At 42.0% G+C, this 16,500-nt stretch overlaps 1 protein-coding gene across 2 annotated transcripts in view; it reads right to left on the bottom strand.

Annotated features, from left to right (window-relative positions):
* LOC142296483 (cytochrome P450 1A3-like) overlaps positions 1 to 14,477 on the bottom strand; it is a 61,698-nt gene extending 47,221 nt beyond the window's left edge. For both annotated transcript variants that reach the window (XM_075340145.1, XM_075340154.1), the window contains exons 1-2: positions 14,396 to 14,477; positions 12,260 to 13,071 (exon numbers count right to left, since the gene is read on the bottom strand). In XM_075340145.1, the coding sequence (XP_075196260.1) occupies positions 12,260 to 13,057 (798 nt within the window). In that variant the 5' untranslated portion in view covers positions 13,058 to 13,071; positions 14,396 to 14,477. The remainder of the gene's footprint in view (positions 1 to 12,259; positions 13,072 to 14,395) is intronic.
* Between the last annotated feature and the right edge of the window lie 2,023 nt (positions 14,478 to 16,500).

Below are 16,500 nucleotides of genomic sequence, written 5' to 3'. Positions count from 1 at the left end.
TCAATGATGACCTCATGGCTGCCATGACCCAAACACCTCACCAGTCATCGTCTGACCATCAATAATGCGGTGACAAGTCATAGGTGTGGGCCTCTGCAAGCCATTTGGGAGGACACCTGATGCCCTGTGGTCTATATGGGACCCCCACATCAGGGCCAGGGCCAAAGAGTTCATTACCGGACCTAGTCTCTGATGCAGGAAGTGCCTGAGCATGCTCAGTAGCATGAAATACAGTCTCTGAAAAAAGACTATCAGCTTTAGCATGGTGTCTAGGCACAAAACAGGACTTAGACCCGGCACAGAATGCAAGCACCTGTGCAAAGAGGCTTTTCACACTTAGTGTGGGAGCATGCGCTGTATCCCGAAATGAAGACTTAGCGTCAGGAATGGCACAGTCAGGCTGAGCATACTCACTAGGCGAAACACTGTAATTATGCTGCAGCTGGGGTACATCGGCACACGCATGCGCACTAGCTGCCTCTCCACACTTAGACGTGGAGGGGAAATTTGTCTTGGAGATGCTGTCTATGAACAGAAGGAAAAGCTAAAGGAAGCCTGACTTTCTATCCCTCCGAATTATGAAATGCAGCAATGAATTCCATGAGTTTGCTATAACATTAGCGTAGCTAAATGTGCATGAGGGTGTGATGTAGAGGTGCTAGAAATAGCTTGTCACCAGTGGGGCACTAATGGAATACAACAGCCAGTTCTATGATGCCACAAAATGGCAGTATTTTGTGCTATCATTATAGCTTATTAAAAACAGAGCACGAGGTTGTCATGCAGAGGTGCTGCACATAGATTTGCAGTAGTGTGAATAGACAAAAGTACAATAGCCACGTTTAGGATACAACTAGGTACAGTGAGTGTTTGCTAGTATAATGGCTGAGTTTAAAAAAGTTTGAGTGTGCAATGCAGGCAGATGTCCTGCAAATATCGTTCCAATACTGTGAATTGACAAAAGTACAATAGCCACGTTTAGGATACAACTAGGTACAGTGAGTGTTTGCTAGTATAATGGCTGAGTTTAAAAAAGTTTGAGTGTGCAATGCAGGCAGACGTGCTGCAAATAACGTTCCAATACTGTGAATAGACAAAAGTACAATAGCCACGTTTAGGATACAACTAGGTACACTGAGTGTTTGCTACTATAAATGGCTGAGTTTAAAAAAGTTTGAGTGTGCAATGCAGGCAGACGTGCTGCAAATAACGTTCCAATACTGTGAATTGACAAAAGTACAATAGCCACGTTTAGGATACAACTAGGTACAGTGAGTGTTTGCTAGTATAATGGCTGAGTTTAAAAAAGTTTGAGTGTGCAATGCAGGCAGACGTGCTGCAAATAACGTTCCAATACTGTGAATTGACAAAAGTACAATAGCCACGTTTAGGATACAACTAGGTACAGTGAGTGTTTGCTAGTATAATGGCTGAGTTTAAAAAAGTTTGAGTGTGCAATGCAGGCAGACGTGCTGCAAATAACGTTCCAATACTGTGAATTGACAAAAGTACAATAGCCACGTTTAGGATACAACTAGGTACAGTGAGTGTTTGCTAGTATAATGGCTGAGTTTAAAAAAGTTAGAGTGTGCAATGCAGGCAGACGTGCTGCAAATAACGTTCCAATACTGTGAATAGACAAAAGTACAATAGCCACGTTTAGGATACAACTAGGTACACTGAGTGTTTGCTACTATAAATGGCTGAGTTTAAAAAAGTTTGAGTGTGCAATGCAGGCAGACGTGCTGCAAATAACGTTCCAATACTGTGAATTGACAAAAGTACAATAGCCACGTTTAGGATACAACTAGGTACACTGAGTGTTTGCTACTATAAATGGCTGAGTTTAAAAAAGTTTGAGTGTGCAATGCAGGCAGACGTGCTGCAAATAACGTTCCAATACTGTGAATTGACAAAAGTACAATAGCCACGTTTAGGATACAACTAGGTACAGTGAGTGTTTGCTAGTATAATGGCTGAGTTTAAAAAAGTTAGAGTGTGCAATGCAGGCAGACGTGCTGCAAATATCGTTCCAATACTGTGAATAGACAAAAGTAAAATAGCCACGTTTAGGATACAACTAGGTACACTGAGTGTTTGCTAGTATAATGGCTGAGTTTAAAAAAGTTAGAGTGTGCAATGCAGGCAGACGTGCTGCAAATAACGTTCCAATACTGTGAATTGACAAAAGTACAATAGCCACGTTTAGGATACAACTAGGTACAGTGAGTGTTTGCTAGTATAATGGCTGAGTTTAAAAAAGTTTGAGTGTGCAATGCAGGCAGACGTGCTGCAAATAACGTTCCAATACTGTGAATTGACAAAAGTACAATAGCCACGTTTAGGATACAACTAGGTACAGTGAGTGTTTGCTAGTATAATGGCTGAGTTTAAAAAAGTTAGAGTGTGCAATGCAGGCAGACGTGCTGCAAATAACGTTCCAATACTGTGAATAGACAAAAGTACAATAGCCACGTTTAGGATACAACTAGGTACACTGAGTGTTTGCTACTATAAATGGCTGAGTTTAAAAAAGTTTGAGTGTGCAATGCAGGCAGACGTGCTGCAAATAACGTTCCAATACTGTGAATTGACAAAAGTACAATAGCCACGTTTAGGATACAACTAGGTACACTGAGTGTTTGCTACTATAAATGGCTGAGTTTAAAAAAGTTTGAGTGTGCAATGCAGGCAGACGTGCTGCAAATAACGTTCCAATACTGTGAATTGACAAAAGTACAATAGCCACGTTTAGGATACAACTAGGTACAGTGAGTGTTTGCTAGTATAATGGCTGAGTTTAAAAAAGTTAGAGTGTGCAATGCAGGCAGACGTGCTGCAAATATCGTTCCAATACTGTGAATAGACAAAAGTAAAATAGCCACGTTTAGGATACAACTAGGTACACTGAGTGTTTGCTAGTATAATGGCTGAGTTTAAAAAAGTTAGAGTGTGCAATGCAGGCAGACGTGCTGCAAATAACGTTCCAATACTGTGAATTGACAAAAGTACAATAGCCACGTTTAGGATACAACTAGGTACAGTGAGTGTTTGCTAGTATAATGGCTGAGTTTAAAAAAGTTTGAGTGTGCAATGCAGGCAGACGTGCTGCAAATAACGTTCCAATACTGTGAATTGACAAAAGTACAATAGCCACGTTTAGGATACAACTAGGTACAGTGAGTGTTTGCTAGTATAATGGCTGAGTTTAAAAAAGTTAGAGTGTGCAATGCAGGCAGACGTGCTGCAAATAACGTTCCAATACTGTGAATAGACAAAAGTACAATAGCCACGTTTAGGATACAACTAGGTACACTGAGTGTTTGCTACTATAAATGGCTGAGTTTAAAAAAGTTTGAGTGTGCAATGCAGGCAGACGTGCTGCAAATAACGTTCCAATACTGTGAATTGACAAAAGTACAATAGCCACGTTTAGGATACAACTAGGTACAGTGAGTGTTTGCTAGTATAATGGCTGAGTTTAAAAAAGTTAGAGTGTGCAATGCAGGCAGACGTGCTGCAAATATCGTTCCAATACTGTGAATAGACAAAAGTAAAATAGCCACGTATAGGATGCCACTAGGTACACTGAGTGTTTGCTAGTATAATGGCTTGGTTAGAATGAGTTGTAGTGTGCAATGCAGGCAGATGTGCTCTGCTAATGTCTTTGCACTAGTGGGACTATAGCAAAGTCCAATAGCCACGTATAGGATGCCACTAGGTACACTGAGTGTTTGCTAGTATAATGGCTGAGTTTAAAAAAGTTAGAGTGTGCAATGCAGGCAGACGTGCTGCAAATATCGTTCCAATACTGTGAATAGACAAAAGTACAATAGCCACGTTTAGGATACAACTAGGTACACTGAGTGTTTGCTACTATAAATGGCTGAGTTTAAAAAAGTTTGAGTGTGCAATGCAGGCAGACGTGCTGCAAATAACGTTCCAATACTGTGAATTGACAAAAGTACAATAGCCACGTTTAGGATACAACTAGGTACACTGAGTGTTTGCTACTATAAATGGCTGAGTTTAAAAAAGTTAGAGTGTGCAATGCAGGCAGACGTGCTGCAAATATCGTTCCAATACTGTGAATAGACAAAAGTACAATAGCCACGTTTAGGATACAACTAGGTACACTGAGTGTTTGCTAGTATAATGGCTTAGTAACAATGAGTTGTAGTGTGCAATGCAGGCAGACGTGCTCTGCAAATGTCTTTGCACTAGTGGGACTATAGCAAAGTCCAATAGCCACGTTTAGGATGCCACTAGGTACACTGAGTGTTTGCTAGTAAAATTGCTTAGTTTAAAAAAGTTGGAGTGTGCAATGCAGGCAGATGTGCTCTGCTAATATCTTTGCACTAGTGGGACTATAGCAAAGTCCAATAGCCACGTATAGGATGCCACTAGGTACACTGAGTGTTTGCTAGTATAATGGCTTAGTTAAAATGAGTTTGAGTGTGCAATGCAGGCAGACGCGCTATGCAAATGTCTTTGCACTAGTGGGACTATAGCAAAGTCCAATAGCCACGTATAGGATGCCACTAGGTACACTGAGTGTTTGCTAGTATAATGGCTTGGTTTTAATGAGTTGGAGTGTGCAATGCAGGCAGACGCGCTCTGCAAATGTCTTTGCACTAGTGGGACTATAGCAAAGTCCAATAGCCACGTATAGGATGCCACTAGGTACACTGAGTGTTTGCTAGTATAATGGCTTGGTTAGAATGAGTTGTAGTGTGCAATGCAGGCAGATGTGCTCTGCTAATGTCTTTGCACTAGTGGGACTATAGCAAAGTCCAATAGCCACGTATAGGATGCCACTAGGTACACTGAGTGTTTGCTAGTATAATGGCTTAGTTAAAATGAGTTTGAGTGTGCAATGCAGGCAGACGCGCTATGCAAATGTCTTTGCACTAGTGGGACTATAGCAAAGTCCAATAGCCACGTATAGGATGCCACTAGGTACACTGAGTGTTTGCTAGTATAATGGCTTGGTTAGAATGAGTTGTAGTGTGCAATGCAGGCAGATGTGCTCTGCTAATGTCTTTGCACTAGTGGGACTATAGCAAAGTCCAATAGCCACGTATAGGATGCCACTAGGTACACTGAGTGTTTGCTAGTATAATGGCTTAGTTAAAATGAGTTTGAGTGTGCAATGCCGGCAGACGCGCTATGCAAATGTCTTTGCACTAGTGGGACTATAGCAAAGTCCAATAGCCACGTATAGGATGCCACTAGGTACACTGAGTGTTTGCTAGTATAATGGCTTGGTTTTAATGAGTTGGAGTGTGCAATGCAGGCAGACGCGCTCTGCAAATGTCTTTGCACTAGTGGGACTATAGCAAAGTCCAATAGCCACGTATAGGATGCCACTAGGTACACTGAGTGTTTGCTAGTATAATGGCTTGGTTAGAATGAGTTGTAGTGTGCAATGCAGGCAGACGCGCTCTGCAAATGTCTTTGCACTAGTGGGACTATAGCAAAGTCCAATAGCCACGTATAGGATGCCACTAGGTACACTGAGTGTTTGCTAGTATAATGGCTTGGTTAGAATGAGTTGTAGTGTGCAATGCAGGCAGACGCGCTCTGCAAATGTCTTTGCACTAGTGGGACTATAGCAAAGTCCAATAGCCACGTATAGGATGCCACTAGGTACACTGAGTGTTTGCTAGTATAATGGCTTAGTTATCAGTTGGAGTGTGCAGAGGACAAGAGGGTACAGTGGCAGGATTGTGGTGCTCTGGGTAGAGGAATGGAAGCCTGCCTTTCTATTCCCTCCTAATGGTGAAATGCAGGTAGGAAATCCCTGACCTGGGCTACACAGACGCTGTTGCTGTTTGCAGGACCTGTCACCTATGGCTCTCTGACCCTGCCGGTTGGAGCCCTTAAAAGGACTGCTATAAAGTGCTCTCCCTAAGCTGTCTAACGCTGTGTATGCAGCGCATACAGCTGTATCGGCTATAGGACTCAGGAAGACGGAGCTGCGACAGTGATGTCTGACACCAAAGACGCAGAAGGCAGATAATGGCGTCCGTGAAGAAAATGTCCGGTTTTATAATGCAGGGACATGTGACATGCAGATCCTATCACACATGCCGTTGCTTCTCTGGCTCAAAGTCCACTTAGCTGTGTGTGTGTCTGGGATTGGCTGACATGCTGGCCCGCCCCACAAGACGCGCGCGCTTAGGGAAGGAAGACAAGAAAAAAAAAAAAAAAAAATGGCGATCGCCATTATAGAAACAGCAGTGATCTGAAGGCGCTGTTCACGCACACTATACACTGAAATGTGATAATAGTTTGATTCACAGAGTGACTTACACTATTACAGCAGAAACCAAGCTATGATTTAGCTGTTTTTTGGCTGCTAGAACCGTTCTCGAACGTTTCTAGAACTACCGAGCTTTTGCAAAAAGCTCGAGTTCTAGTTCGATCTAGAACATGCCCCAAAATCACTCGAGCCGCGAACTGGAGAACCACGAACCACGAACCGCGCTCAACTCTACTCCTGATCATCTCCTATCTCTATACTGTAAAAATCTTTCTTCACTGAATACAGATTTTACCCATGAACAGAGAATGTTGAAAATGACTGATCAGTCTTGGAAGAAAAGGAAAAAGATTTGTTCGATAAGATATATTACAAAGCTTCTGTTCATGTGTACTATTAATTTATGATATAAAAATTAAAACAATGGTTGCTCATTAAGTGACAAACATGGACATGGTACTGCGTTACTACTACAGATGAGCGGTGATCAATTTGAACCGTTCGCCAATTTCAAATTCGAGTGATTTTGGGCGGTGTTCAAGTTGTTCGACGAACTCGAACGATTTGCTTCAAGTTCGGCCATTCGAGTTACCGTTCAATAACGGTTCGATCACCAAAAGCATGGCTTTTCACAGTAAGGCTATGTGCGCACGTTGTGTATTTGCATGCGTCCTGCGTCCCCAGCATAATTCCTCTCTCTTTCCTACTCATCGATCATAGGCGCGGCGCTGCACGGCTGTCACAAAGCTCTTCCTCTTTTGAAAATGGCTGCCGCTCATTATTCAATCTGGTATTCCCTTCTTTCCCCGCCCACCAGCGCCCATGCTTGGTTGCAGTCAGACACGCCCCCACGCTGAGTGACAGCTGTCTCACTGCAACCAATCCGGCGGTCAGGTTTATATCATGCAGTAAAATAAATAAATAAATAATAAAAAAAAAAACCTGCGGTTCTCCCCCAATTTTGATACCAGCCAAGATAAAGCCACATGGCTGGAGGCTGGTATTGTCAGGATGGAGAGCGCCACATTATGGGGAGCCCACCAACCTAACAATATCAGCCAGCAGCCGCCCGGAATTGCCGCATCCATTAGATGCGACAGTCCCGGGACTCTACCCGGCTCATCCCGAATTGCCCTGGTGCAGTGACAAAAGGGGTAATAAGTCCTATGTTAATCATGACAGGCGTCTCCCCGAGATACCTTCCATGATTAACGTGTAAGTGAAAGTAAATAAACACACACAACGAAAAATCCTTTATTTGGAATAAAAGACAAAAAACACCCTCATTTACCTCTTTATTAATTCCCAAACAACAATCCAGGTTTGAAGTAATCCACACGACGCTTTCAGCTCTGCTACATAAAGCTGACAGGGAGCGCCGTAGAACACGAGCGCTCTGTGTCAGCTCCACACAGCAACTGACGTGAGCCACGCTGTCACTGAAGACTTCACTCAGGTAGTGCCTCTCTCTTTCCTTTAGAGGCAGTGGCTCAACGGGTAGAGCTACTGCCTAAGGCGAATTAGTTCACGAGTTCGAGTCCCAGCTGTCCTGGTAAAGAATTTAATTTATTTTTTTTTAAATTATAATTATTATTTATTTATAATTATAATTTATTTAATTATGCACTGAGGGGAGGAAGCAGACATCAGCTGTGAGCCGCGGGACACACCTCTAAAATCGGAGCAGTTCACGGAATGAGGCTGCATTGCTCTCTCCTCTCTCTTTTCTCTCCTCTCTCTTTTCTCTCCTCTCTCTTTTCTCTCTATCTCTTCTCTCCTCTTCTTTCCTCTTCTCTCTCCTCTCTCTTCTCTCTCTCTTCTCTCTCTCTCCCTCTCTCTTCTCTCTCTCTTCTCTCCTCTTCTCTCTATCATCTCTTCTCTCTCTCTCTTCTCACTCTCTCTTCTCTCTCTCTCTTCTCTTTTCTCTCTATTTTCTTATATAAGAGTTGGATACAGCGCCAGAAGATGGCGCTTCTATGAAAGCGTCATTTTCTGGGGCGGCTGCGGACTGCAATTCGCAGAAGGGATGCCCAGAAAGCTTGAGCACCCTGCACTGAAAATTCCAATCCCCAGCTGCCTAGTTGTACCTGGCTAAATACAAAAATTGGGTGAAGCCAACGTCATTTTATTTTTAAATTATTTCATGAAATTCATGAAATAATAAAAAAAATAAAGGGCTTCCCTATATTTTTGGTTCCCAGCCGGGTACAAATAGGCAGCTAGGGGTTGGGGGCAGCCCGTAGCTGCCTGCTGTACCTGGCTAGCATACAAAAATATGGCGAAGCCTACGTAATTTTTTTGGGGGGCAAAAAACTCCTGCATACAGTCCTGGATGGAGTATATTGATCCTTGTAGTTCTGCAGCTGTAGTCTGCTGTGTCTGTATGGAGGAGAGGAGACAACAGCTGCAGAACTACAAGGCTCAGCATCCTCCATCCAGGACTGTATGCTGGAGGGAGAGGCAAGGGGAGCAGAACTGCAAGGCTCAGCATAGTTCATCCACTAGTGTATACAAGAGAGCAGACAGCAGCTGCAGAACTACAAGGCTCAGCATGCTGCATCCAAGACTGTATGCTGGAGGGAGAGACAGGGGGAGCAGAACTACAAGGCTCAGCATGCTCCATTTACTAGTGTATGCAGGAGAGCAGACAGCAGCTGCAAAACTACAAGGCTCAGCATACTGGATCCAGGACTGTATGCAGGAGTTTTTTGCTCACCAAAAAAATGACTTGGGCTTCGCCATATTTTTGTATGCTAGCCAGGTACAGCAGGTTGGTACGGCTGCTCCCAACCCCCTGCTGCCTATTTGTATCCAGCTGGTAATTAAAAATATAGGCAAGCCCTTTTTTTAATATTTCATGAATTTCATTAAATAATTAAAAAAAAAATGACATGGGCTTCGCCCCATTTTTATGTCCAACCAGGTACAACTAGGCAGCCAGAGATTGGAATCCTCAGCACAGGTTGGCCCGAGGTTTCTGGGCCCCTCTGCTGCGAATTGCAGTCCGCAGCTGCCCCAGAAAATGGTGCTTTCATAGAAGCGCCATCTTCTGGTGTTGTCTCCAACTCTTTCAGCTGCCCAGGTGGCGGGTGGCTCGCTGGGTAATAATGGGTTAATATTAGCTTTGTTTTACTAGCTAGTATTAATCCAGAGATTCTTAATGTCAGGCAAGTTTGACCCGGCCATTAAGAATCTCCAATAAAGGGTTAAAAAAAAGCCTACACAGAGAAAAAATACTTTAATAGAAATAAATACACAGACACACTTAGAGGCTACATGTGTTTTACTCCCTCTCACCCCTCCATGATCCTGGTCTTCCGTTTTCTTTCTCCTTCAACCCATGCAGCTCTGCTCCATCAGATAGCACTGCATGGGAGGAAGACGCTGCTTCTGCCGTGTAGTCTAATTACTCAGTGAGTGAGCAGAGGCTGCGGGTTATAAGTGGTGACATCACCGCTGCCACCGTTGAAATAGTAATCTGACAGACGGGTTACTATATTAACTGTGATCTCCGATCACCTGATTCCCGTCGCCGCTATTTTTCGGTTGTGGCATACAGTTCTTACATGTGGGCTGACTCTGTAAAGAGCACCCACATGCAGGATCGGGAAGCCAAGCATGTGCCCAAGCATCTCGCCGGTACACGGAGATGCTCAAATGAGCACCGCATACCGGAGAGATGCACTGACGGGACCTAGCATGACGTCTAGCCATGTGACCAGTCTGTAGGCAATGAGATAATACACACTTGACTGGTCACATGCTATGACGACATTACGGAAGGTCCTATCATCAGTGCTGGTTACCGGGAGGGCGCAGCGATGATCGGAAGGAAAAGCGGTGGGAGACTGAGTGCAGGACGTGTCCCGGGGACCTGTAAGTATAATGGCATAATGTTTATTAACTGTATGTGTACATGTATGTGTTTGTATGTGTTTGTGTTTGCCTGTCATTGTTTTCAATGGTGTTCGAAGATGTTTGTCGAACGTTCGTCGAACGTTGCCCGAACTAAGCCGCAGTTCGACGAACCAAACTGAACTCGAACACTAGGGGGGTGGCTCAACACTAGTTACTACTCTACAGAAAATACTTATCAAATGAACCTACAAATTATTAGCACAAACCAGAAGTCAACCTGTTCACACTTGCTTTATTATATTAGGAGGTGCTAGTGATTTTTTTTTCTAATAACTTGTTTAATTAGGATTCATCTTGCGCAAGATATTTTTTTTATTGTCAGTCAAAGGTTTACTCTCAAGTTGTCTTTTTAGCAGCTCACAAATCTGCAGTCTCCTTACTTCATGGTTTCTGGTGAAGCGGACAGTCCTCATTGAGTGACATTTCTGGTGATTAGCACTGCTGTATATTAGCAGGACTATAAGGGCAACAAACACTGACCTGCGGTGCGTCTTTCCAGACCTCAGTATGTCAATTGTTTGCTGCGGATAACACAGCAAGAGACCGCAGATAACTGAACCCTGATCATGGGTACACGCAGCTGCAGTCTCCTGCGTTCTCCTGTGGAGGAGAAGAGCAGACCCGCAGGTTAGGACCCGCTGCATCCAAGACGCAGTGAGTCCTGCTCGTTGACACATACCCTAAGGCTCAGCACAAAGTCTGCTGTAACACACTCAGCTATGAGTATTTTGTTCTGAGTTTACACTGCTGTCCCTGTATTTACATATAGAGATAATTGTGCATTTAAAAAAGCACACAGCTCAGAAAAGTGAGAGCTGTGATTAGTATAACTGCTCTGGAAGCAACCAAGGCTGGGGAATAGTGATTTTGCAAATTTTGTAATAGTAGCTTGCAAAGTGCTAAGAGGAAAGGGAGGGAGGTAGGCAGTTAACTGTTGTCTAGAAATCAATGGGCTAAAGAGAACTTACAATTGTGTTAAAAGGATGGTCCAATACCTATAAAGCCCTACATAAATATCTATCTTTAAACCCTAACTTATTTTGTAATTAGCTTTATTATTAAATTCCCTACTCTTCTCCCTATCCTACTATTTCTTTGCGTTAAACTTAAACTTTGCGTTTAAGAGGAGTCTCAAACGGGATGTCACAAAAGACTGGAGCTGCACTCACGTCTCTGCAGCATCTATTTGTCCTCTTGAAACAAGACGTCATTAGGGGGTGGCACGTCAGTCACTTACCACAGCTTCTGTCACTGCTGTCTTCTGATAACATTATAGAGACGTGATCAAGGAGTGACGGTGGCAACTGAAGATATGGTCACTTCTCAATCACCTCTACAGAACCAGGATGACATCAGGGGACAGTGGTAATAGAAGATTTGGTAAGTGATAGTAGTGTCGACCCCTCATACCGTCCTGTTTCAGGAAAGATGCAAAGAAGAAATTGCAGCCCCCAAACATTTTGTCAAACAAAACATTACAAGAAGTGTAGTCAAAAATGTAATGCGCTCCCATGAATATAAAAAAAGCCTATACTCATGTCCGGCATTCCCAGGGCCCATGTGACATTGTTATGACATGTGAGCCCAAGACCAATCAGTGCTAACTTCCTTCTCCCCGCCTTTGCATGGTTAAGCAATAAACAGGAAGTGAGTGAGAGTCACAGCACTCACTTCCTGTTAATTACTTAAACGTGCCGAGACGAAAGGAAGAAAGACCAACTGGTCGTGCAGCTCGCATGTACTATCAGGTGGGCCCTGTGATTGCGAGTTCCGACTTGGCTGGAAGTGGGCCAGCACCAGAGGTGAATATAGGCTTTTTTATTTTTATGGGGGAGCACATGGGGAATGAGAAGTGGTTGTCCTAGTAGTGAACAACCCCTTTAACTTTTCTCCTGTAAAATATCTACTGGATACACTTGGCCAGGCACTGGTGGCCAAGCTTGATGGAAACAAATTCTACAATATGTACCATAGAAACACTCATATCAGGACAACCCCACCAGTTTACCTAATGAAAGCAATTTAAAAACATGAGAATACCCCTTTAAGAATAATTGATATTTAATTATTACAAACCTTGTCATAGGACTCATAATGTTCTTTTACTTGCTTTTTAGTAAAGTTGTTAAATTTTTTAGTTACTTGTAGAAATGCTTTTAGTCCTGGCAATGGAAAGAAACGTAAAATGGGAATGAAATCTGCGGGCGCAGCAGAACCTGATGCCTTTAGTGCCTCTTCATTTATCTTGATGACTCCAAGAAATTCTTCATCATCATGACGGTAATGCTTTCCATAACATAAAGCACAGACTACACTGGCTACTGCATATGTGATATTATCTGATGGATCAAAGTAGCCTTTTACAGAATTCAATAGCAGCGTTTCCACAAGAGCTTCAGATTCTAGAGACACAAATTCTTCAAAAGTGCTCTGGGATGATGAAGTTCTTGAGGATTTTGAAAATTCTCTTAAAGACATTTTTGCAATCTTTTTATGGAGTTTCCAAGCATCTCCAAAATCTTCTGAGAATGCCATACTTGTTCCATCATTAACCAAGCTGAAGGTGTAAAGTTTTGGACGATCAGCAAATTGCTCTCCTTGTTTCAGTAACACCCTTTTGATGGTTTCTAATCCACTCACTACCACCACTGGCACCATGCCTAGCTTTAGAAGAAATACATCTCCATACTTCTCCTTCATTTTACCAAATGAAATGTGAGGAAGTTCCTCTACTTGTAATATGTTCCCCAGAATTGGTATTCCCCAAGGACCAGGAGGAAGCCGCCTTTTTCTCCAGACTTTCTTTGTGATTAACAAGACAATAAAAAATGTCACCAGCGATAAAGTGATTTCCACATTTGTAAAAACAAACATGTTGATCAATTGTCCTACACAAGTAAATAATGTTAAGAAAGGTTAATATCTTGGCATTGACTGTTAAAATCAAATTTAACAAACAGAATAATAATTAACTAATAAAAAGTTATTCCAAAAATGTACAAGTCTTCAAAAATATCACAACATGCATATAAACACTGGTTCTCGATTTAAAGCACGTTATAATTGAGCCAACTCAGATTTCTCAAGTGAGAATAAGGAAGCACCATAAATTCAATGTTGTTTTCCAGGAGTTTTGTATTCATCGTTAAGATTGCTCATCAATATAAAATCACTGGGTGTCCGACACCTTGTGCCCTGCTGATCCGCTGTTAACACCTTTGGCAGCTAGATATAAACAATGCGTGGACCGGAACACTGTAGCTCCATACACTGTTTTGTGGCTGCTTCTGCGTACTGCTAATGAGTTCCTATTGAAAACTTTAGCAAATCAGCTGCAGTACCCTGCCGGCGGCCACTAAGCAGTTTACAGAGCTGTGGAATTTCTACTGTGGAGTTTATACACTGTTGTTGGAGGTAATAACAGCTGATCAAAGAGGTGCAAGGTGGCTGACTACCGCCAATCTTCTACAGATAACCAATCCTGAAGATAGATAGTTTATATAAAAGTCCTGGTCAACCCCTTAAAAGGTAAGGTCCCATGGTGTTGCAGCTTCATAACATCAAAGACAATGAGGTGGGCACCATCTAAGGCTGGTTTCACACCTGCGTTCAGCGCAATCCGCCGCTATGGAGAATAGCGCAGTCCGTTAACGCACTATGCTATTCTCCATAGACTTGTATTGATGACGGACTGTAACGCAAGTGCGTTATTTTGACGTTGCGTCGGGTGGAAGGAGCGCTGCATGTAGCATTTTTTCACTTAGAAATGTGAAACCACACAATGGAGTATATTTTATCCAAAATTTTTATTAAACAATACCAATACAAATTAAAAGGAAGTGTACTAGTACAACTTCCTATCCATGTAACAATAATATAGAGGACATAAGGAAAACCACACTGCGTGGGGACCCAGACCAAAGGGGTTAACAAAATTGCTCATACAAAGGGGAAGGTGTCAACATAAATTATATCAGATCTAGAATCAGATCTTTCTTTAAATAGAAAAATTTGAAAAACTGACAATTTTACAGTGGTCTCTTAATTTTTGCCAGATATATATATATATATATATATATATATACACACTGTATAAATAACAAATACCATGCAAAAATGAGACTGAAATATTTCAGCTAACATGTCTAATCCACACTGTAACAGTTTACCTCTTCTAATGTTAACAGAGCTCTAAAATATGGTTTACATTACCTTGGTAGCTTCACAGGCTCTGGTAAATGCCAAAGTGCTTAAGTTTTCCTGCGAATACACAATATGAAGACTGATATTGGCAGCATTTCAGCAGAGACTAAGATATAAACATGTGGGCAGAGTTTGCGTATCAGTTTACAATTACTATGTTGCTGTGCCAGTAAATACCAGCCGTTGTTGAAGCTAGATAACACATGTAGTAGGGCACTATCACTCAATTCATGTCTGCAATTGCGCAATTCACTGAATTAATGGATACTAAGATTGTTTAAAAATACAAAGTTAGTTTTTTTGCCAAGAATTATAGTTATTCATTCTTTAGAACTGATCACCTATCAATTGTATAGTTATTAGGTGGTAATAAGCTGATTGCCCATTGTACCACTACTAGAACCCCTACCAGACCCGAGAGCGGAGCTCTATAATGCCCCCTTACTCATGGCAATTGACCAGCAAATATGTTCACATTTCAAACCTTTAGATTCAGAGAGGAACCTTCGCTTTCCGTGATTGTCTTGCAATACAAACATATAATTAAAAATTATATTATAAAAAAACAGTGTGTTATGTCACTCACCAGTCTCATTAACTTATATGCAGGTTGTTCCATGTCCTGTTTGTTCTGTTTCCTTCTATTAAGGGGGTACTTGCAAGTTTGAAAATTATCCCCTATCCATAGGATAGGAGATATGTTTCCAATCGCTGGGGGTTCAATCACCGTGTCCTCCACTGATCCCAAGAACTCTGGTGCTGAATATGACAAGCTGAAAAAAATGGTGGTTGATGATGTGCACTACCACATTGTTCATTCTAAATGGGGGCACCAGAGAATGCCATACATTGCGCACAGCTTATCTTCAGCACTCCAAGTATAATGAATGGAAAAGCAGTACATATTGCCTCTGTTCCATTCAAGGCCCTGGTTCTCGAAATCAGAGGATCAGTGGGTGCTATGCTTTAAAGAAAACATTAAAATTTGAGAACACCTCTTTAAATCAGCTGCAAAATTGAAATGCAATATGTTATATAGTACAAAAGTGTACATTAACTCTTTGGAGCATGACTTGTGATCTCTGATATACAGTCATGGCTGAAAGTGTTCCAGAAAATTGAAGTATTTCTCCCAGAAAATGTTTTCAATTACACATTTTGTTATACAAATATTTAGTTATTTTGTGTGTATTGGAGCAACAGAAAAAAAAAGAGAAAAAAAGCAAATTGGATATAGTTTCAAACAAAAAGCCAAAAATGGGCAGGACAAAATTGTTTCCACATCTAACTTAATAATACCCCTAGGAATAAATAACTCCAAATGCTTCCTTTAACCATCAGCAAGCTTCTTACACCTCTCATCTGGAATTTTGGACCACTCTTCTTTTGCAAATTGCTCCAGGTCTCTCATATTTGAAGGCGCCTTCTCACAGCAATTTTAAGATCTCTCCACAGGTGTAGAATGGGATTTATATCCAGACTCATTGCTGGCCACTTCAGAACTCTCCAGCACTTTGTTTCCATCTGTTTTCTGGGTGCTTCTTAAAGTATGTTTGGGGTAATTGTCCTACTGGAAGACCTATGACCTGGGACACAAACCCTTTGGCAATCTTGAAATTTTATGATGCCTTGCACACAGTCAAGGCACCCAGTAAAAACCCCAAAACATCTTTGAGCCTCTACCATATTTGACTGTAGGTACTGTGTTCTTTTATGTGCAGACCTCATTCATTTTCAGTAAACAGTAGAATGATGTGCTATACCAAAAAGCTCTATCTTGATCTCATCTGTCCACAAGACAGTTTCTCAGAAGGATTTTAGCTTACTAATGTACATTTTGAAAAACTGCCGTCTAGGGTTTTTTTATGGTTTTGTGTTAGCAGTGGTGTCCTCCTGGGTCTCCTACCATAACGTTTCATTTCAAATAGTGTCAATGGATAGTTCACACTGACACTGATGCATCCTGAATCTGCAGGACAGATTGAATTTCTTTGGAACTTCATTGGGGCTGCTTATCCATCATCCAGACTATCCTGCATTGGAACCTTTTATAATTTTTTCTCTGACAATCACATCCAGGGAGATTAGCTACAGTGCCATGGGTTCTAAACTTC

Source organism: Anomaloglossus baeobatrachus, chromosome 1, assembly GCF_048569485.1.
Source record: "Anomaloglossus baeobatrachus isolate aAnoBae1 chromosome 1, aAnoBae1.hap1, whole genome shotgun sequence".
Taxonomy (NCBI): Eukaryota; Metazoa; Chordata; class Amphibia; order Anura; family Aromobatidae; genus Anomaloglossus; species Anomaloglossus baeobatrachus.
The sequence above is the reverse complement of the archived record's forward strand: the minus strand, read 5'-3'. Positions and strand labels throughout refer to the sequence as shown.